The sequence below is a fragment of the Hyalella azteca genome, unplaced genomic scaffold, assembly GCF_000764305.2.
Source record: "Hyalella azteca isolate HAZT.00-mixed unplaced genomic scaffold, Hazt_2.0.2 contig5386, whole genome shotgun sequence".
Taxonomy (NCBI): domain Eukaryota; kingdom Metazoa; phylum Arthropoda; class Malacostraca; order Amphipoda; family Hyalellidae; genus Hyalella; species Hyalella azteca.
In genome coordinates this window covers 1,746,572-1,768,362 of record NW_025935579.1, presented here as the reverse complement: position 1 = coordinate 1,768,362, position 21,791 = coordinate 1,746,572, and the positions used below count along the sequence as shown (strand labels likewise).

The 21,791-nt window shown below is 37.2% G+C and overlaps 3 protein-coding genes across 5 annotated transcripts; all 3 read left to right on the top strand.

The window, feature by feature from the left end:
- Positions 1–1,141: 1,141 nt before the first annotated feature.
- On the top strand, positions 1,142–5,825 carry LOC108668919. Of its 3 annotated transcripts, none has more exons than XM_018156178.2 (3): positions 1,142–1,623; positions 4,333–4,814; positions 5,168–5,825. In XM_018156178.2, exons 2-3 carry the CDS (start codon positions 4,351–4,353, stop codon positions 5,628–5,630), a joined length of 927 nt encoding a protein of 308 aa, XP_018011667.1. In that variant the 5' UTR covers positions 1,142–1,623; positions 4,333–4,350; the 3' UTR covers positions 5,631–5,825. The 3 variants fall into 3 exon arrangements, with proteins under 3 accessions (XP_018011667.1, XP_047736378.1, XP_018011668.1); XM_047880422.1 differs by lacking the exon at positions 1,142–1,623 and adding an exon at positions 1,661–1,841; XM_018156179.1 differs by lacking the exon at positions 1,142–1,623 and adding an exon at positions 2,088–2,122.
- A 3,075-nt stretch (positions 5,826–8,900) lies between these two features.
- LOC108668914 (C-type lectin domain family 4 member M) lies at positions 8,901–14,796 on the top strand. Its single transcript, XM_018156172.2, has 6 exons — positions 8,901–9,243; positions 9,499–9,976; positions 10,236–10,577; positions 10,739–10,903; positions 11,137–11,334; positions 12,844–14,796. The coding sequence occupies exons 1-6, from the start codon at positions 9,190–9,192 to the stop codon at positions 13,245–13,247; spliced, it is 1,641 nt and encodes a 546-aa protein (XP_018011661.1). The 5' UTR covers positions 8,901–9,189; the 3' UTR covers positions 13,248–14,796.
- A 2,790-nt stretch (positions 14,797–17,586) lies between these two features.
- On the top strand, positions 17,587–19,617 carry LOC108668915. Its single transcript, XM_018156173.2, has 2 exons — positions 17,587–17,826; positions 18,771–19,617. The coding sequence occupies exon 2, from the start codon at positions 18,781–18,783 to the stop codon at positions 19,264–19,266; it is 486 nt and encodes a 161-aa protein (XP_018011662.1). The 5' UTR covers positions 17,587–17,826; positions 18,771–18,780; the 3' UTR covers positions 19,267–19,617.
- Positions 19,618–21,791: the final 2,174 nt, after the last annotated feature.

Here is a 21,791-nt window from a genome sequence, read left to right as displayed (position 1 = left end):
AGGAGCTCTCACCTGGTTGATCCCGTCGTGATCTTCTTCAAAATTAGCCGCCACTATGACAGGAGAAGCCAACCCTATCGCGTCTGCCATGGCAGCACACGCTCAGGGGCGGCAAACGAAAAAAAAAGAAAATAATAGAAAAAAACAAGTAGCAAAAAAAAAAATAAAACTAAATAGAACGTATGAATATATGATTTGCTACAAATAAGGCCCACAAAAAACAATTATCGGATGTCAAGTCTCTTCAAATTATCAGGGAAAACGAACGATTGGCGTCGAGTACCCCAACAACCGAACAGCTATAGACACACGTCCGTCCGACAGCAGAACCCGTAACGGAATCAGACTAGTGATGTCACTAATGTGAGTCTGGGGCTGGCGCAAATCGAGCAAAATTTTTCTTGGAATCCCCTGAATGGAATTTGTTGAGTACCTATAAAACGAACAAATGAATTGGTATGATTCCCAAAGTGATGCAACGAAAAGTTTCAATCATAAGTAATCTTTTTGACTTGTCTCCTGAAAAGAGAAATGGTTTTTTGATCACAGATCTATCCAAAACTGCTGTTGAAGCTAATTATCGGTAGCTGTTGATCATTCACAAATTTGAAATTTGGGAGGTGCAAGGCACTTGCACTTCTAGTCGAAACATATACTTCTGCAGTTCTGCTACCGTAGATCTGCATAGTGCATAGCTTTATCTACCATATCATTTTTCACTTCTATTATCAGTCCTAAGCGCGTCCAAGAAGCGTCAAATAACGATGCTAACAGTCTGTTCCACCTGTCGAAAGACGGAAAGTGGTCAATATTTCTTCTACCGGCTCTACGTTCATGTGAAAATTACAGAATCGAACTTCAAAGGCACCCGTCGGCAGAAAGACGGGTTGTAGGATCAATGGTTCGACCATGATAGGACCGGTCGCCGAAATCTGCGACGCATATAGTAGTATTAAGTAAAAAAAACGTGTCAACAACAGCTACTGTGTGGGTAATGACCGGCGCTGACAATGCTCAATAATTACTACTAAGTTACTAACCTAATGAGTCCTATCCGGCCGCGAGTCCGGCCGTAAAATTGTCCGGCACGTCACTTTACGCTTGTCAGTAGAGAGTGTACGGTAGCGTGAGCCGTTGCGAAACCGGTCGGCGGTCGCAACTAATGAAAATTAAATCAGAAATTCAGAATGGTATTCAATTTTGCTTGAACAACATTAAGGCTACGTATAGATTTATTAGTAAAATTAAGAGCTTTGAAATTGCGAATAAACTAAAACAAATTCGAAATTATAAAACAATTATAAATAGAAGTGGCAACCTCGGTGCTGTTCTCGTACCGGTAACTGTATTCGTAGTGAGGGAAATCATCTTCGTTAACTCGGGAGCAACAAAGACATGAATTAAAACTATATAGTTTTTGGTATAGGAATTATATCTGATTCACCAAGTTATTGCCGGAATTTACAGTGATATTAGTTTTAGAAATCTTCCATAAAGGTCAAATCTGGAAATCTGTCGTCGCAACCTTGTTCAGAGTGCGTTTGCTTGTTGTCACAACTTCGTTCAATTGTGTTTACGTCTATTCGTTGCCAAACATCGGATCAAGCCGTCAACTGACTCAAAGTGAGTCACTCAACTCAGAGCGAGTGCTTCGGTAGACTTCATGCAGTCTTGAGTTAGGTTCTCTGCTAAGCGTATTTACCAGCTATAAAGTTGTTATATCAGTAATATGTGTATATTAATCATGAACCCAAATATATAAATAAGCTATTTGAGGATTTCGTGGAATTTATTCGCAAACTCGCAAGCGCCCGAGTGAAGCGGACTCGCTCAAACCAAACGCAAGTATTCAGCATCCCAAACTCGAATTACTCGATCTCCTATTGGCTATTTCTGTAACTACTGTTGACTTACTTACGTAAAATTTCCCTGTTTATTTATAAAACATTGATAATCAGTCGAAGATTAGGATTAAGGCTCCTGGCGCTGGCTGGGAACTTGAGCGATATTTGAACCGCTTTTCCGTGTCAAACGATACGTCGATCATCTGGAGATGAGATGATCATGGCTGAAAGAAATGAACTTTTTCACCAAATGACATTACCATTGTCATTGTTATCGTGTGAGTCTCAGCGCACCGCGAGTTGCAATTTATCCCCTCTTATAACAGGAGGGGCCACGACAACGAGAATGAATAAATATTTGTGGAAGCGCTAATTCTTGTCTAAATTTAAGGTTTGAAAGCTTTAAGGTTTTAAATTTTATTAAGAACAATATCAAATGAACAAATTCTTCACATATTTACAAAATTACTGAAAATAAAGATTTGCGGTAGGCAAAATAAAATCCAAAAATCACTAATAAAGGGAAGAGCACAGGCCGAGTTAATGTGAACTTAGCATTACCAAGCCAGCTGTAAATATAGATGAAATTAATAAAATAATAAATGATGTTTAACTTGAGAAGCTGTGATTGAAATGATTAATTAGTAATCACGCATTGCAGGGTAAAGTAAAGGCAAGGGGCTTATCAGTTAACCTTAACAAAGCAATCAAGGGATATAGTCATAATTGAATGGAATCTTTACACTTTCAGTAAAGTTTATTATTTAGCATCCAAGTCATTAAAACGCAGGCGTATTACTGTAATTTTAAGTTCATCTCAATTTCAATTGTCACTTGTCTGGTCACTGAGGTCAGACATTTTCATTAGATATGTTAGGCGTATTCTAAGATTAAAATTTGCATTTCAAAAAATTGCTATTGTTAAAAAAATAAAAAAAATATAAAATTAAAAAATTGCTATTGTAAGATCATGCATTGACCTATATTCTCTGGATTGTTTTTGCCTGCTACCATTTCCAGATATGAGGCAGTGATCAAATATTAATGGCGAACTGATGGCCTTCGATGTCAGAGCTGTTACATATAAAATAATTTCAAGGTCGGTCGTATGTTCGGAGCCTCTATCATAAGTGGTGACTCGTGAATTCGTTAATCTTCACTTATACATAATTATAGAAACGTTCGGTGATGAAATTCTCTGTTGTTCAGAACCCATTTAATTGTTCAGAAGTAAAAAAATTGTAATATAAAAAATATCTCGTAAAGTTCGTAAACGCAACATAGGAATTATGAAGATGTTTTTGAGACAACACACCGCGTCCATTTCAAGCCTCAATTCTCTTAGGTCGCTCGTCGCTGTTGCGTAAACAACTCGTTAGGGTGAGCTCAAAAAAATTGTTCTGATTCAGATTATTTATTCCCAAATTGTGTTAACAACTGATATTTTTTATTCTTAATATTGCATGTAGCACTCATTCAACGTGTGTATTGCGTCCAGGTGTTGGCGGCATCATTATACAACAAAACTGTATTTGATAACCTTTGTTATTCTGGAACGTCTATAGTTTCACGTTATACTTTCCCAAGGTATTTTACAACTTCCCACATCACCACGCTGACCATAGGTTATTATATTCAGTTCGATTAGTTTCAAGTTGGGCTGCTGTCCGAACTCGGAATGCGACAAACGTTTAACATGTTCTCATTGTTCTGCGCTTAATTAGCACCTTAGTATACGCACAAGTAGTGTTTCAAGTAGACCGACAATCCGACATTGATCACAAAAAATAAATCTCATAAGATGATTCTCTGTTAGCTAATCAAAACCAAACTTTTCTTATTGCATTTAGTCGTAAAAATTTACCTTGGGCGTGCGTCCGTCATTACTCGAGCAACAGCAAGGATTGAGCCTTACCCACATAGCAATGATAGCATAGTTGGCTAAACATGAATATGCTACGAGTACTGCATGTATGTAGGTACTTGTAACCCGTTATGTTCTACAGTTATCCTGTCACTCAGCCTCAGCAAGTCGACTAAATATTTCCGAGTGACGTAGCCGTTCCAAACGAACTTATGCAATTTTTACTCGCAATTGAAATCTTGAGCACAAATGGTTCGATACAGTTGAAATAATAGTTCCAAGTATAAAGATTAAAGATATGATAGCAAAATTGCAAGTACAATGCTGACGGCTCAACGAAAAATTTCCGTGCGTTTGATGCATCAAGATCGTAGCCTGAGAACCGAAAGCTATACTCCCTGACTTTGGGAGCTAACCACCACGTGCATGACCACAGACCACGAGTGTTTTCCTCGCTTGATATCCACTTTAATAGCTGTATTTTTAGGTATCAAATACCCGTATTTAGCAAATTATAATTTGTTGATACATTTTCTAGTTCCAAAATAAATTTTTCTAAATTCGATTTAAATGCTAGATTCCTAATTTTAATATATTGACTGTGTATACATTTGCTTATTTCAGAGTTTTGGAGCAGACAGAATGGCGACGCAGACAAAGTCAAGGGACGAAGTCGTTGAGCTGGAGATTGAAAGTATCGGCTCAAAGTATAAATTCTCGAAAAAATTGCGCGGCAACTGGATGATGTTTTTCAGCAAGGAATATATGAACGACATGTGGGCAAAAGCCAAAGATCTTTACCGCGCTGGACAGCTACACGGCATCATTTCCTTGAAGATGTCAACGACCACTCGCGTTAGGAACACTGCTGATGCTCAGCTAACATACGGCGCAATACACTACTGTTGCGGACCTCACACAAATCGCGTACTTGTTCTTGAATACGGGAAGGATTTGGTTAAGAAAATGCAGTATTTTTGTAACACTTCCGGATTCATAGGGTACAATGCTGAAGATCAGTCGAAAATTAAGAAGAAGACTCCTCGAGCAAGAGAACAATATTTGTACCGTTTACCTGTGCCGACGTACGATCATCTGGAACAGAGGTGAGCAGAATACAGGGATTTTTGGACTTTTAAATTCAAAGAGTTTCTTTATGTTCGGTAAAGTGTATTAGTTGGTCTCCAAGTGATTACAATGCTATAACGTATTGCTATAATTTTAAATTTCGGCCAATGTCAATTGTTAGATCAGACATTTCCAATTGACCATTTCAGGCGTCTTCTGAAACTTTCTTGTCAAAGAACTGCTGAAATTACTGATATAAGGTCAGGCAGGTATTGTTTGCATTTTATTGACTATTTGTGCATGCTAACATTTGCAGATATGAGGCATTTATCAAATTTTGACGGTGAACTTCCGCCTACAATATCAAAGCTGAAAGCTAAATAATTTCCAGGTCGGTCGTGTGTTCGGAGCCCCCAATAGAGGTGCCATCACAGGTGCTGACCCGTGAATGGGTAACTGAAGTTGTAGGAGATTTCATTAAGGAACCTGCGGATTTCGACCAATATTGCACATGGATGATGTATTTCCCCAGAGGAACCCCTCACGACTCAGCATGGGTCTCGGCATGTCGCCTCTACCGCGCAGGTGAACTGTTCGACGTCGCCTACATATCAACGTCTACAGCCAAACCCTTGCCGGACAAGAAGAATGACGCAGATGGAGTCGTAAGATTCTACTGCCGGGACAACATACCAACGTCCCAACTGGAGCAATGTGGGAAAAATCTCATAAATAAGCTGAATTACTCAGCCAAATTTGGATCCCTTTGTTGTTATTCTTACCAGGCGTTCTTGAATAGGCGCGTTCGCGTTGTACTTTGCCGGGTGCTCAGATCTAGTGTCTCATTCAAATAAAGTGCGTCACTATAATGGGTTATTTTTGTACTTCTTTTGTACTCTCATACTTATCGAAGCACGTCACTGCATGGAATGAGTTATTTGTTCTGCACTTTAATTGTACACTCATACTTATCGAAGCACGTCACTGGAATGAGTTATTTGTTTTGCACTTTATTTGCACTCTCATACTTATCGAAGCACGTCACTGGAATGAGTTATGTACTCTCATACTTATCGAAGCACGTCACTGGAATGAGTTATTTGTTCTGCACTTTACTTGTACTCTCATACTTATCGAAGCACGTCACTGGAATGAGTTATTTGTTCTGCACTTTATTTGTACTCTCATACTTATCGAAGCACGTCACTGGAATGAGTTATTCGTTCTGCGATTTATTTGTAAGTTCACACCTATCAAGTTTTGTTGAAGAATTCTGGTCTTCAACAAAACCTGCATTGAAGAACGGCTATTTCAAACCATACCAATATTCATACCGAAAAAGGATTTCACTGAAATGACTTAGGTTTAGTGCACTTTCATTGTACTGTTTGTATACACTCGCACTAGAACACCGTTACTGGAATGTTCCAAGCGATCACCATTAATAACAAAACAATAACCTGCATTAGAGAAATTTATCTTTCAAAAACAGAAAATATTTTTTATTTGGATTATCGTCAAAATAAATTCATTTTGTGTAACATGGTTGGCTCGATTTCTGCGTTTAGGCAAAACTTTCATTACGTTGGAGTGGATTTCCGTTGAAATGCACCATGTAATAATGTTGACTTTATAAATGTAAAATATTGTATGAAATGTATGTTGTTATATATATCTTTGAATTTAACAGTTTTTTATGCTCACGAATTATTAAACGATTCGTTCAAGTCAAATAAAATCTAAATATTTTAAAATTGATATTCGGTGATCATAGCCCTACAACCATTGACTCGTAGAGTGGTTAAAGGATGCGAGATAAAATGCCTGTTTTTACCTAGTAAAAATTATATATTTTTCGGATAACTTTAAACATGTAAAATTGTTTAATAAGTCACAAGAAAATAATTCAGTAATATGTTCACAACATGAAGGTTATAAAATAAAGTGCGGCATATACAGCTGCTAATAATCATATTCTTTGTTATCGATGAAACCAAGTCGCTATAAACTACAGAGTATTGGTTGCTCAGTTCCTAAATTTGATAACCTGTATTACAAATTTTTACCAGGAAATGTTTACGATAGTTCTTTGTTTTCTGTTAAAAATTCAATTGTAAAAAATCATATTGAGGTTTGCTAAGGTGGAGGGTTTTCAGCCGTCTTTCATGTTCTCAAATTTTGTATTGCATCGAAAGAAAGGCAGGTAAAAATTTCAATTTGTATTATTGCGAAATAAGGAAATCTGGTTTGCGTAATTTCAACCGTGGTCGATGAGTGGAACTCCAGGTATCCAGATTATGAGAAAAACTCTGGAATCAGATTTTAGCTCCAGCTTTTATGAGTTGAAAACAGTAACCGTACTGGCAATGAATTTTTTTCAGTTTTATGTCAATATTGATTAAAATTTTTTTCCTCCAAACTTACTCCTCTCATTGACATGTTACCTAATGGTACTTTCTATTTGAATTTAATCGTTTCGAAATTCGGTAATTGATCAAGAAGTATTTAAAAATTAATACTATCTATACAGAATAACTTATTCCGTTTGACAATTAAATACGTGAACGCATTGACGTTTCGATCAGAGTACAAGCCAAGTGCTGGTATTTTTCGTTGGGATCGAAGCACAATTGTTGAATTGTTTGTTGAAAAACATTATTTAGAAAAAGATTCTTTCCTGCATAATTACGAGCGCTTGGAATCGATTTTTTACTGAATAATTTTTTTGTCTGAATAATTTTTCGAAAATTTTCTAATTGCAGGCAGTTATGAACTCCTTTAAACTTCATCGGCTTATCTCAGTGGTTCCCAAAGTGGGCGATATCGCCCCCCTAGGGGGGGGATAGAAGGATATTTTGGGGCCTCTGGAAAGATCTGTGTTTGACCATTCTCTTTCAAAATTGCAGCATACTAAATATCAAGAAAGAGGCGTTTGTTTTTATATGTGTCTGTCACCGGGGGGCGCTAGAGATTCACTGGGGAGCCCAGGGGGGCGCCAGCCTGAAAAAGTTTGGGAACCACTGGCTTATATGGACTGGAGTCGTCCTGTAGCAACTGCCACTTCTGAGAGCTTTTTCAAGCCAATGAATTTAATAGCGATTAACGTCGGAAATTAAAAAAAAAGCAAATTGTGAGCTAAGAATCCACTGTGAAAAATTAATTCTTAAATTATATGCAGCATTTCAAACTGTGGGAAAACGATATGTGATGATTGAGCAATGTTCCAATTTTGTCAAGTATGGCATTTTACCTTGCTTGACCTTAGTCAATCATTATCGTACGAGTTGAAGTTGGGCACTAGTGCACTGCATCACTTAGTGTACTGGTGCCGCACTGCATCACTTAGTGTACTGGTGCAGCACTGCATCACTTAGTGTACTGGTGCTGTAGCGGGATAACTACGCTCCATACACAAAGTTACTGGGTCTCTGCAAGCGGGCCCTAACGTACGAGGATGAAAGACAACTGGTTCAGCAAATTTACAAAGGCCATCAGATTTACTTAAATTTCATGGAAAACCCGCTTCCACGACATAGGACCATAATTAAATGCATTTAGGTTTAATAGTACAGACAATATATAGACATTAATTACAGATATTTCCAGTCATTACAAACTGCGGTAGGTCAGGCAAAGGTAGGCCGGCTACTATAGCAATCCGCTGCTTCCCGCGAAAACTACCTAAGCATACTTTTTCTCGTCTGTCTTGGTTAGAGAGGTGCGGCGGCTGAAGAAACTAATAGCGCGGCCAAGGCTAGCCCGCTACAGTGCAGCACTGCATCACTTATAGTGTACTGGTGCAGCACTGCGTCACTTAGTGTACTGGTGCAGCACTGCATCACTTGAACTTGAGAATATTTCTGAACTTCATCATGAGAATATTTCTGAGAAAACAGCGGAGCAGGATTGGAAACCTGTACATCTATCGACAATTGCCAAGACGCCTCTGTCTGCATGACCTGCTTCTCGGTGACGAAATCAACTAGCAGACGCTTTTAAAAAAATGTTAAGTATAACCCAGAAGTAATGATGTTTTTAAATGAGTTATTGCATGTTTTTTGCTATAATGAATCATCTTTATCGTTAAAACTTTTCATTCACTTGTCATGCTAATAGCGGATGGAGATAATAAAAGCTTGAACCTTAACAATCTTATCTAAATAAGATGATAGCTTTGCCTGATGAGCCTTGAAGTCAAGAGATGTTACTGATGTGATTGATATCTGATTGAGTGCAATAATTATGATAAGCATCTTTGACCTACTCTGAATACGTTAAAGATCAGTAGCACGAGTAATTGGCTCCACTCCGGTGTTCACAAATCTTAATCATCAGTAAAATATCGAGGGTGAATGTTGACAAATTAGTGAATCAAAACTAAATCTATTCAGCATTTTACAAATTCTAGTTTATATGTTACGAAACGAAAAAAATAATTCATCTCAAAGTATGCAGATTTATATGCTCGTGAGTTTTTTTATAATACGTTAAAATAATATTTATAATTGATTTATTTGTTAAGTGACTTATCAATTTCGTAAGTTTGGCGAGCTTTAACAAGGGCTAAGCGAAATGTTATTTATTTTTCCATCTACGCACGGTATGTACGTGATCTTGAAGTTAAATCTGTTAATTTACTAAAAACCACTCCCGACTAACAGTATTTGATGATTGCCAGGTGCTGAAAACCATTCCCGACTAACAGTATTTGATGATTGCCAGGTATGCGTATTGCTTTTGGTAATGGCAACAAGTGGGTCAACAACCCCGTCCGAAGCGCCTGACCCGCACACTTCCTCGTCCACGAGTCTTCATGAAGTCCAGAATCAGCTTGAACGACTGAGAGCCGAGCTTTACCTCGAGAAAAGGTTTCGCGTTGAGGTACAAAGCCTCGCTGCCGTCAACGCTGAAAGTCTACGGAGGCTTCAAATAACATCTCAAGTCACAGCGCGCGAGACTCGAGACAGCGTGGCGCAACTGCGGCGCGAGCAGAGAGCGCTCCAGAGTCTCATTATGGAGCGAACTAATACCACTGATGTAAAGACAAGGATTGACAAACTCGAACAAGGTTTCAGCGAGCTGAGCAGAAGTGTTCGACTCATGGAAGTGTCCCCGGCACTTTTGCTGTTTCAAGAAAGAAGTGGCGTATCAGATCAAGTCACTTTCAACCTCACTCAAGCAATCAACTCGCTAGCTCAGAGTAAGTAAGTCATTTAAGCACTTGAAGAAATTTTAAAGCCTGATGGAAATTGGTATTGGTTCCTTTATTGCAAATTAAGAACTAAAATAATGCACCATCGAATCCTCAGACTACGTGCATTTAATCTAAATTTTACAGTTTAATACTCGTATTTACGGTTTTAAATCATCCAATTACCAGTTATAATTTCTTACTATCTATTTTTGCTAAATAACATAAGACTAATTTCTAGTTACTCGATTACGTTGTTCACTTCCAGGAGTTACAGCAAATGAAGAATATCAATTGCTGCTACAAAGCTCTTTCGAAGAAGCAGAAAGCTCCTTCAATCACAAATTGAAACACAGATTCCGTACGTTGAAAAATGATCTGGACAGCCGTATTCGAGACTACAACGCCGCCCTAACGACTTTCGCCTCCGACATCCGACTCTTGCGTCAAGAAATTGAACAGAATGTCATCAATATCCAGACAAATGTGGCTGTAGAAAGTCGTAAAGTGTCGGATTCACTCCATATCTTAGAGAGCCGAGCGAACCAAACAAAGGACGAATTTCAAGAAAGCCTTTACTACGTAGCAAAGGCTCAACAAGAGCAATCGGGTAAGTTTTTGATAATTTGTGCGCAAAATTAGTGTAATGGTGCGGGAACAAATTAATTTGAAACGTGAAGGCTTGGTTTCAATTTCCTTTTCCAGACAATAATGATATGATACGATAATTTTTTTTGCGAAGTGTAATTTCATTTTTTTTTCTTTTTTCAGCCTACCGACAAGAACTTGTATTACAAATCTTGGACATCAAAGCACAAACTGATGAACTTGCAACTTCACTTGTTCAAATGGATGCTCAGCTTGGCAACGTATCTTCAATAGTCTTGCAACTGATGAAAGATCATAAGGAAAATCATGACGAAATAAAACCCGAAGGTTTGATGCAATAAGTATTCCAGTCAGTTTCAATGGAGCTGGGCATGATATAGGATACCTACAAAATTTATCTATGAATGATTCATTTAAGTTCGCATATGAGAGACGTTAATGTACAAAAGCACGTTCTTTACATGATTCAATGCCGTGAGAACGTTAATTGACTCTCCTTTCACATATTTTGGCCCCAGCTTTTCCGTTCTTACTTTAACTGTTTTCACTCGACTTTCCAGTGTCGTGCCCAAGTCCCTACCTGAAGTCAGAGTCGTCTTGCTTTAGCGTACTGGAGGAACCCTTGTCCTGGTCGGCAGCGCGACGAAGATGTCAACTTCTTGCGCGGAGCCTCGGAGGTGAAGGCGACCTCGCCGTAGCCAAGCACGACACTCACCCCGTCAGGAGCTTCGTCAGGAACAATGTGCGCGATTTACCAGGTAGGAAAACCTGATAATTCCTTTGAAGGATATTTTACGGAGTGGAGATAGCATAGTGCAAGTCGCGACACTATGAAACAAGATCATCCAAGTTACTCCAGAATGTTCAAACCAGCTAACAATGCACTCTTCACCAGCAGAGGCATATTATGAGTACATTTCCACGTGTCACTTATAAAATTTTAATGCTCGTCGTATATTTTTATTATACTGAATGCGACATGAAACGATCAAAGGCCGTGAGTCATATATAAGAATCTTTTTGATTTATTAATGGAAATTCATATTTGGAAAAAATTATTCATAGAGCAAATTTACAAGTAACCTCCTGCTCAATCATGTAAGAATTGGTAATTGAATAATTACGAGATTGGAGATATTCATGCTGATGTTGAGTATCTATCTTTATTGAACGGTATACGGGAGTCAGGTTGCTAGGCCCGAGGAAGAGGCGTGTGACGCTTCACCAGGATTCTCATTTAGAACACTTGGCTGCTTCACGCCAACAGTTCTATTCGTTTAAGCTAAAGCAAAAATCTACACACAGCCGCCTAATTTATTATGTAGGTATAAAGATAAACACGTAATTATCCTCAAGATCCCTTTCACTTAAGCATGTTCGTCACTGCCTTTCTGTACAGGATAACCGCGAGGTCGAAAAATAAAGCAAGTCCTTCGTTTATTTAGCTAGTGAAGGAGCACTCTCTGTCGATGTTTCCGGTGTAGACATCAGATAGCATTGGCAAAACTAACTCGAAAACATTGCCTAATGCACTGCGCTAATTGATGTCAAGAGGGAAGCAATGCGTGCTATCCCCAACTCCATCAAATACTGAAGGTGAAGGTTACATACGATCAACGTCTCTTGGTTCTCAATCAATTCAAGAGTCGTCTGTTTTCTTAGGTCTCGAGCACGGCTTGCGCATAGTCGTAAAATTAAAAGGTGCCGCCAGGAATTCGAGAACGTTTGATATGGTATCCTTTGATAAGCTCAGTTGCGTATATACTAGGCTGCCTGAGTCACTGCTTTGGCATTCCACGAGCTGATCCTAATTTTGTTGGTTCGAAAAAAAGTGCGCAAAGCTTGACGTTGTTGCAGATACGACATGATGATAAACATAAAGTGTGTATCAAGTGCTCGTTTAACAATAAAATTATTATTTCATAGTGACAAATATCCATTAAACGCCGTGCAATGCAATTATCAGTTAATGTTGTAAACCCATTTTCAGTTGACAGAATCAAACTCTACTGCTGGATGTGAATTGAATAAAGTCAATCTGTCTTTTCTCATCAGTATTATCATTGTAGGTTTTCAAATAAAATAATTTGTGGATGGATATTAAACTTGACTTTTTCAGCAACAAAAACTTTAATCCCGTTTTGTGGTGTAAAAAATTATTTAGTAATTAATTCAAATTTTACATTTACTAGCCACGAACTGATGAAATACATGTCGCATGAGCTAACAGCTTCACGCCAGGCTACAAACGATATCAATGTACGCAGGGGAACCGTACGTGTGGGTGGGTGCCTCCTCCCCCAGTGGCGCATCCAACTGGTCGTGGGTGGATGAGACTCCCATGAACCTGGACTTGTTCCCCTGGGGGCGTGGGGAACCGGACCCAAGTTCGGACCAGCCTTTCCTCTGTGTCAGGATATCCGGAGCGGCTCTCTTCCATAACTGCCTCCGCAGCTCCGAGCTTTATAGCGTATGCCAGCTGCTTACGGTACCCATCATTGATGAAAACGTTACCCTTAGAGTACTGAGTGAAAACAATCCCGAGGACGGCCATGAATTGCCCGGGATGGATAATGGAGAGCAGCCGTTCCACCGAAAGCAAACCCTCGTCCGTGAAGAGCACCAGGGCAACCAAGTATTGGCTGCTGATGACTATTTCGATTACGAGTGACTCAATTGATAATAGTTTAATGTTTTAATTATTTCTTTGGTCCGAAATTTTTTTGGTTATATGAGAATGATATTTTGACATCTATTGCTATGGTTTCAAATAGTTAGAATTAGCCTTAATCCGGTTACCATGTATTCATATCAGTCCTAACGCATAGGATATTTAACAACAAACTATAAAACCATTGCGAATTATCCAACATTTTCAACTCGTTATATACCATAACTGCTGTTGTTTTATTTTCAGATTAGTTTCAAGTTTCTACTTATCCGAAGGCGTTCTAAAAAGTTCTTGCTTTATTCCCAAATTTAAATGTGTTTAGTAAATTTTTTCTTTTGCACCCTTCTAAATCTCTGTGAAGTGCTTTAATTTTTACGGAATAAAAATTTTCCATTCAAAATCTTCAACATTAATAACATTTTTTAGAAATTCGCATCACAAGGACTTTACAACTAATGAATATTCCTAGTATGCGCTGCAGAGATTGCAAATGTAGTATCTATTCCTGGCAAAGATTTAGCCTGTGCCTAAAGTAATAAAAATCAGTTACACAACTGATAATACACATAACCCACATAACAGGAAAATCAAATAACCCATTTTAAAAACGCGATGCTAAGCGAACTATTTCTCTGTAGAACATTCATTTGAATGAGGAATTTCCTGAACAAAAATACGAATGCGAGTTTATTGAACGGCATCTTTATACCCGCAAGCTTACATGAATTGACGGTCTAACTTTTATGCTTGAAGACTTAGATGTTAACTGCGACCAGAATCTATAAGAGAATGAATTGCAAGAACTAATTAATACCCTGCTGTTGTGAGCTATAATAATGAGAGACAGTTAAGCACTAACAGCGACCAAAATAGACTTTTGTGAAGATTAAGTGCCGTGAGCGCTGAACGCTGCGGATGCGAACGGCCTGCTAATTAGAGCTAACAAAACATTATAAAAGAAGCTTCAGCTGCACTTCATATCAAGATGCACCACCAGCAATATCGTTAGATCAACTAATAAGTAGTAAATGTGCTTCACACTAACTGGGCATGAACTTGGTAAGAATCGTTAGGAGTATTTTGAATTGAATATAATTTCTTGGTATTGTAAGTTGAAGCTAGCAGGTAACATGTTGTCTGTGGTCGAAAAAGTTTCGGAATGGCAACGTTGATGGTTTTCCAAAAACTTGTAAAATGAAGTGAGCAGTTTTAATAAAAAAAATATAACTATATACTTATACACTTTGTTTTGTCACTAAATATTAAAGGACCAAGAGTCAGAAAATTCTTAAGCAATGACGCGTCTGCTTCAGACCAGATTTGGGTCGAGCGTACGACAAGAACTAACGTCTTTTGCATGCGTAATGACTTGATTGTGGGCAGCTATTTTGGGCCTAGAATCTTACTGCCTCGCTAGCATTATTTTGTGATACACTTTAAAGAAGACCGTATGTCAAACAAAAGCTGTTATTTTATCTCTATTCGAGAAACACATGCTTTTAAAACGAAATCTTACGTAAAGGATAAACTTGAAATAACTATTATCACAAATTGAGTTCAAAAGAGGTAACTGACAAATAAAGTCATGAAAAAAATAAATATTAAATTCTTTGATCCGATTAATAACTACCCTAAGGAGATCAATTATGTTCATTAGCTGATCGATGCACGCTGAATATTTCATTTTGAACAACATGATATTAGTTCACTTTTTATTACGAGGTCAATAAAAGAAAACAGCGAGGAAATGGGCTCTAGCCCATTAACTGAAAAACGAAGCCTTCATTCAAAATGAGGTGACGAGCGTTTCTGATAATGTGGCCGTTAATAGTTTGAATGTTTGAACTTATTCACTCCAATTCTCATTTCCTATTAAATTCTTCTTATTATTAAATTTACCTCTTACTGTAGTTAAAAGGGCATTCTCTTGTGATCCCATAAAATGTCAGAGAGTAATTCATTTTTAGTTCTAATAGAGCTTAATAATGCCGGCTATTATAAAGTAATTCTAATAATCTTCTTAAAGATTGGGTGCCAGATTTCCAGCGATAGTAGACCAGACATATCATTTCAACAATAATCTTGCAAGTAATTCATCAAAAATCCAAACCAAGGAAAATGCACTTGACCGAAATTTCGCTGTAACCGCCAATACTGCCGTGTAGCGTGGCAGCAAGAACGTGATTGATTTACAATTTATTTCAAGATAATAACAAAACGAATTTATGTTAAAGAATACTCTGTTATTATAGCCTTATTTGTGTTATATTATGTACAATTAGATTCATCCGAAAGCCTTAAAAACACTAGTTTTATAGGAAAAAACACCATTTTCTATTAAAAAGTAGAATGACTACTTGTGAGTCATTTCATGAAATGCTCCAAATCTTTACCATGTCACATACGGGTAGCAGCTCGAAGCTGTGACTGTGAGGCCCATAACACGACATACATAAGGGCGACAGGAGTATCATCGTCTATCTTCTCTACAAAATTTACTGCTGTTGCTTCATGAAAATGCAGGTCAACGTCCCACCCAGAAGCAACGAGCTCAATGTCCCAAACTCCTGCGGTACCCTACATAGATTAAGGCTATTAATCTCGATCGATCTAATGTGAGTTTCATGGAATTATTCTAGCGTTTTGCAAACTTTTGTCAGGCCCAAATGTGTAGGAAAAACATGGTTTGGCCAAAAAATTATGAAAATAATTTCAACCTAAAATAAATGCATACAGTGTTGAATGAACGTGCCCTATAACTCACTTTTGATGTCGGGTTACCAATCCACGATGGTCAGTGACCTGAGAATCCGTAATTGTTGTTCCTTGTGCCCCTGCATCGATCGCAAGTGACTTGCTGGATGTGGTACACGCCAATATGAGGCGGTCTCTAATTCAACGTAAGTATAATATATTCCACACATTCTTTTCCGATTAGTTGATCAATTGTCGAGCATTTGAGCTTTGTATTTTGTTATCAAATATATGTACGCAATGAAATACATCAAAACAGACTTTTTGACGTTATTCAAATTTAGCAACAATTTTTATAACAATTTTAGCAAAAAAAATCCTTGTTTCAGCATCAAACAATAATTTTTGGTTTTAATGAATAATTTACTATTGCACGACATTATTCAGGATATCCTATTGCATGAAAACTGGGATGCAATTCAGGATGAATTATCAGGATTAACTTTAAAGCATCGCGTCTCATTATTCAGCTGGGTTCATGACTATCCGCTGAGAAACAAGTCATTCAGTGCAGCGACACATGCAATCGAATGCAGGCAATTCGGTTCGCTGCACGAGGACTCGACAGGCCAGAATATTCAGGCGTATCTTACAACCAAAGAAGAAGCTTCGTGGAGGCCGTTGGCTTGTGCATTTATTAACTGTCTTTCATATCGCCGCTAACAACGTTATTCTAGCAATAAAGAAGTAGTGCAGATGTTGCTTGCATCAGCCGACGGTGTGAGACACACGTGTTGAGTTGCTTCGAGAATCGCTTGTCATATATAAACAGAGGACGCCCAACTTCTCAGACACTCTGGCGTCACCTCAGTCGCTAGGCAGACGTCGTGGATAAGTTCTCTCAGTGACCAAATTCATTAGATTATCTTTGAATCATGACTGTCGCGTGTTCGGTTTTTTATACCTGCAATCTTTTATATCTACAATCTAAATAGAATGATGTGGAGTTTCAAATCATATTATTGAAAACTTCGTAAAACTTTTATTTACAAAAATTTTGAGTGTCACAGCTCTCAAAAAGTATCTATTCATGGCACCATGTATATTATTTAAATCTAGAGCGGATTGATGCATTTCTACCTCGATTGGTGTGTGGAAAGGAGCCGCTGCCGATCAGGAATTTAAAAGAAATTTGTTCTAAAGATTATTCTTCAACGGAAGGTGCATTGCAAACTTCATTAAATTGTTCCTCAAAAATTTTCAGAATTTTGCTAGCCTTTAAAGTAATTTTTTTTAAATAACGAGTGAATTATGTTTAAGAGGTCGAATAAAAAAGTTAAGTACAGTTGATTTTCTTAATTAAGCACTGAGCAGCTCAACGAAAAAAGTTGATCGTGAAATCTCACAGCTACTAAAGAATTACATAAAATAATTTTAGTGCATAATAATCCCACCACATACGCTCATATCTTTGCTCAGCATCGGCCAGTTTAGGATTTTTTTTTCTGTTTTTGCAAAGGTTGAAAATACTTCTGAATAACCATTCCCTTCGCTGATAAATAAGAACAAATTTTACAAGCTGCTTTTCTTTTATAAATAAAAAATTAAAAGCTTGTTTTCAGTCACTTTTATTTTTCATATTATATTAATTATCACATTCTTCCTTACAGAAGCTCTACCTTATATTTTTCTACCTTGACAGTGAATCATAAGCAATATCTAAAAAATCAATTATCGCACGACGGAAAAAAGGAAGTTGATAGAATTAAAAATAAATTCAAAGAATCACAAGAAATTGTGATTAAATAATCCCAATTTATAATCGAATAGAGAAACTATAAGATAATATACGGCACTTGAGTGACGTTCAGGATCGACACAGCAGGTGAGCATTTAGGTGGCCATTTGCACCAGGGATATTGCATTAGGAGCAAGGATTTAAGTAGAGGACTTGACTGACTCGAGGAACTAGACGTCAAGTGGAACATGATTACCGCGCTAAGAGGCTGCTTGCGTCATGCGAATACATTACGCCATAAGTTTGGGTCAAATTATTTATTTATGATCTTATATAAGTCAAACTATTTTCAATTCTGCAGTTAGGAAAACGAAGTTTGAAAATATTGTTTTCGATTGAATCTTTAACATGATCTTCCGTTTTCAGATTTTAAGTTATTTGGATCTGGTTGAAATTCCAGTGGTATTTCATAATTCAATAACAGCTGCTGTGAAATAGATTATCAGTTTTTTTCTACCTTGTACTGATTTGAAAAAATAATATTAATTTATTTGATCTTTTTCCATTAATGAACGTAGAGAGTTCAGTCAGTTGGGCAATAGGATTTCATTATCTGTGTATTGACTGTTATGTTTATATTACATTAAATCGATTTGAAAATGTGCAGTTTAATAAATCCTTTATTGCCATTTCCTCCATTATGCGAGACATTCACGCTGCTCTCAGAGGAAAATAGAGAAGTTGAAAGTTAGTGCAGTCACAGGATAAATCCGCCTGGGGAAAACACTGTTTGTCACCGTCGTCCGAGGCTGATCTTCGTTGAGATTTGTCATATGAGAAAAAAACATCCGTTCGTTTGGCTAAAGCGGAGCAATGAAAGCTATTTTCTCACGATGACAATTGTGATATTTTATTTGATAATTCCAATCATTAGATAATTGTATAACCTTCGCTGATTTGTTTTATGATCTATTCAGACTAAATTTATAAATTTATTAGCATCGTAATAGTTTCTGAACTGTAAAACTAATTATGCTTGACGAATGATTAAAAGTAAAACCTGATGAGTTATCTTGTCTGAACATTTACAGGGAAGCCGCCATGGAGTCGAAGCTTGTGATGTCTTTGCTTGTGGTGACGACGCACATCCTGTGTGCCAGAGGGCAACCAGCTGGAGGTGGGGAGCTGGGGGGCTTATTTTTCTTCATGCCAGAACCCGAAGCACAAGAAGCAGAGCCAATTTTTTCAGAAGCTCTTCCTGAACCTTTCCTCGAGGGTTGGTATGACGATGCAACAGATATCTTCACAGTTCTCGACCCTTCAGACCACGCCATATCCAAACGGTCTCTACTACCGAGTCTGCGACAGCATCGTCGACTCTTCTCAGCTCAAGCCAAGCGCTCTTTGAGGTCGTCGGCGACATTTACTGAAGAAGATTCCCACGAAAATAAGAAGCGGGCACTCAGTATTTTCATGGCCATGCCGGGCATGGAAGAAACGGTACCTGAACCACCGGCGAAATTCAGTTCGTCTTCCTCACGGTCGCCCAAACTCCGACCTTACGGCATGCCCTTGCGGTGGGGCTAGAATAAACTCCCATGCTTGTAATAGAACAAATCTGATGAGGTTTAATTATTATCAATATGATTTAGAATATGATGATTATTATAATAGCAGAGGCGTCGTTGTTCTGTAACATGATGAATATAGAATGAATTTGCTATTGTTGATAGTTTTTAGAAGCTTTAAGAGATAAAGAGGATTAGAAATGGAAATACATGAAGAAGGGAATGGGAATTTATGCAGTAAATATTATCTTTGTAATTGTGTTATTCACCTTATGAAACATTGTCGTGTTCTTGTTCACTTTTGTTACCTTATTAACAAAAACGTTTTTAGCATGTATTAACTGACTAAAAATAGTTAACATTTTGTTAATTTTTTTTACTAACCTTTCGTTAGAATTGTTGCTTACTTAAAACGATCATATATATACTCTTAACACGTATATGCGCTGCGCAGAGAGAATGAACTAATTGTGTGCGCTTACAACAAATTTTCATATATTAGAGTTGAAAGAATCATCGAAACGAGGAAAATATGATGCATCATTTTTACCCCTTATCTAATTCTATTTTTACTCAATACTATAACCGTATTTGCTAAGATGGCTAATGACGAGGTCGATGATGCATAAAGAATTTAATTTTTTTCTCTAGATCTGCATTTAATTTTTCATTCCATAACAATCCTGGCAATTTGCTAATGAACTGATGTTGGGGGAGGGGGGGAATGGGAGTTTGACGATGTTTATCCAATATATTTCTCCACTAACATAAATATTAAACTCAGCATTAAGTTAGAATTCGTGTCAACTAATATTGCCGATTTCTTGAAGATTTTGATTGATTTTTCTCGGTCATAGTGAACTCTCACTTTTTGACTAAATGAAAATTATTAAAATTAATAATCGACTCAAATGAACATTTGACGAAAATGCTTTTAGAATTTTCCGAAATATAGAGGGCGTGCCTACCACGAGGACCATTTAATAAAATTTAGTTCAAAGTCCGTTGCCAAAGCAATTTGCATGTATAAAAATGTATGATGGAGGCTGTAATACGAAATTTTAAATCACGTGAATTTCACGAAGCGCTTATTACAATAACCATAAACAGATGTGCTAAAATTTCTCGAGTTTTCTTATCCAATATTGAAAGACCTACTTCTTATGCTCGTTCAATTTTACTTCTAATTTATTAGTATTGTATTTTATGCCTTTTTTGTTGTTGTAAATTACCAAAAAATTTGTAATCTAATAAGCATAAAACATAAAAGATGAATAATTTTTCACGGAAAGAACAATTCAACTATTTAATTGCTTTCATTCACAGTGCAAATATTGTGAATTCCTCGCCAACATCAGTGATGTTTTGGAGCTCGAGTTACCAAGAGATATTCAAATATTTATTTAGCAGTGCACTGCTTCTTAAAAAACATTCTAGAACTATTTTGTAGCTGGTGATACGAGAAATTAGACACAATTCCACACTTGAGTGAACAACATATTATCAAAAATAAATACCCCTTAAATATCTTATTAAAAGCATAAAAAATTAAAATTTTACGGTTAAGTGCCCTTGGAGAAACTAGAAATCCACGCAAGGGTAAAGTCTAAAGGGCCCAAATTAAATTCAAAAGAACTCCTCAGTATAGCAGCACAAAGCAAATTCTTCCGTTTATGGAGCCCCGCTGCTGAAAGCTTTCCGTCGTATTTATGAAGTAGAGTTGAGAATTTTACAGCAAGAATGAAAGCTAAAATTTTTGATCGAGTTGCCAAAATACAATATTATACCTCAGGTATATCTTATATTCGACCTTGATTTAAGTCATCTGAATTTTTCTCTCATAGTTTCTTTAAGCCAATAGGTGTCATCTTAATCCATACTAAAACTTCGAAAAAATTTTAAAACAACACTTAAAGTGTAAAGTTACACACATGATGAATCTTGTTCATTAAGATTGACGGCGAATTTCTGAACTTGTTATTTCCAAAAGCTGAATTCTGAACAATTTATCATTTTTCAGCACAAATGTATGGGGCCACAAATGAAATAATTTGCTCCCTAAAATATGACATCATTCACAACTGTCGGCCAGACTGGATGGAAGGATATCTTCTACCCATTTTTATTCCTGGCTTCTCGCTAAGACTTGCTAAGTACTGATTAATCAATCTTACACTTATCTAAATTAATTGTGATTGATACTTCAATAATATGGGCTAATACCAGCTGTAAAAACTTTCCTATGTGCTTACGGTAGGTTCTCATTACCGCGTCGGATTAAACAACCGATTCACTTACGTGCATTATTCATCTCAGTCGTAGTCACGTTGCCAATTACTTACAAACAATTAACGAATTCATACGATCTTGCCATAATTTCTTAAACTCAATGTTACCATAATATTGGTTGCAGTCATTTGCAAATGTATTCGTTTATGTTAATTTTACCTTTCAAATCTCATGAAACATTCCCGTCAAGAAAGAGATCAAGATCTACAAACGCACGTCAATAATAACCTACAACGAGAATGAGTTCTGAAAATC

Excerpts from the sequence above, each read along its gene's own strand:
- LOC108668919 (XM_018156178.2), top strand. The coding sequence starts at position 4,351 with ATGGCGACGCAGACAAAGTCAAGGGACGAAGTCGTTGAGCTGGAGATT. Across the intron at positions 4,815-5,167 it reads TACGATCATCTGGAACAGAG|GTCGGTCGTGTGTTCGGAGC; the intron begins GTGAGCAGAATA and ends AATAATTTCCAG.
- LOC108668914 (XM_018156172.2), top strand. The coding sequence starts at position 9,190 with ATGTTACGAAACGAAAAAAATAATTCATCTCAAAGTATGCAGATTTAT. Across the intron at positions 9,244-9,498 it reads GTATGCAGATTTATATGCTC|GTATGCGTATTGCTTTTGGT; the intron begins GTGAGTTTTTTT and ends GATGATTGCCAG. Across the intron at positions 10,578-10,738 it reads GGCTCAACAAGAGCAATCGG|CCTACCGACAAGAACTTGTA; the intron begins GTAAGTTTTTGA and ends TTCTTTTTTCAG.
- LOC108668915 (XM_018156173.2), top strand. The coding sequence starts at position 18,781 with ATGGAGTCGAAGCTTGTGATGTCTTTGCTTGTGGTGACGACGCACATC.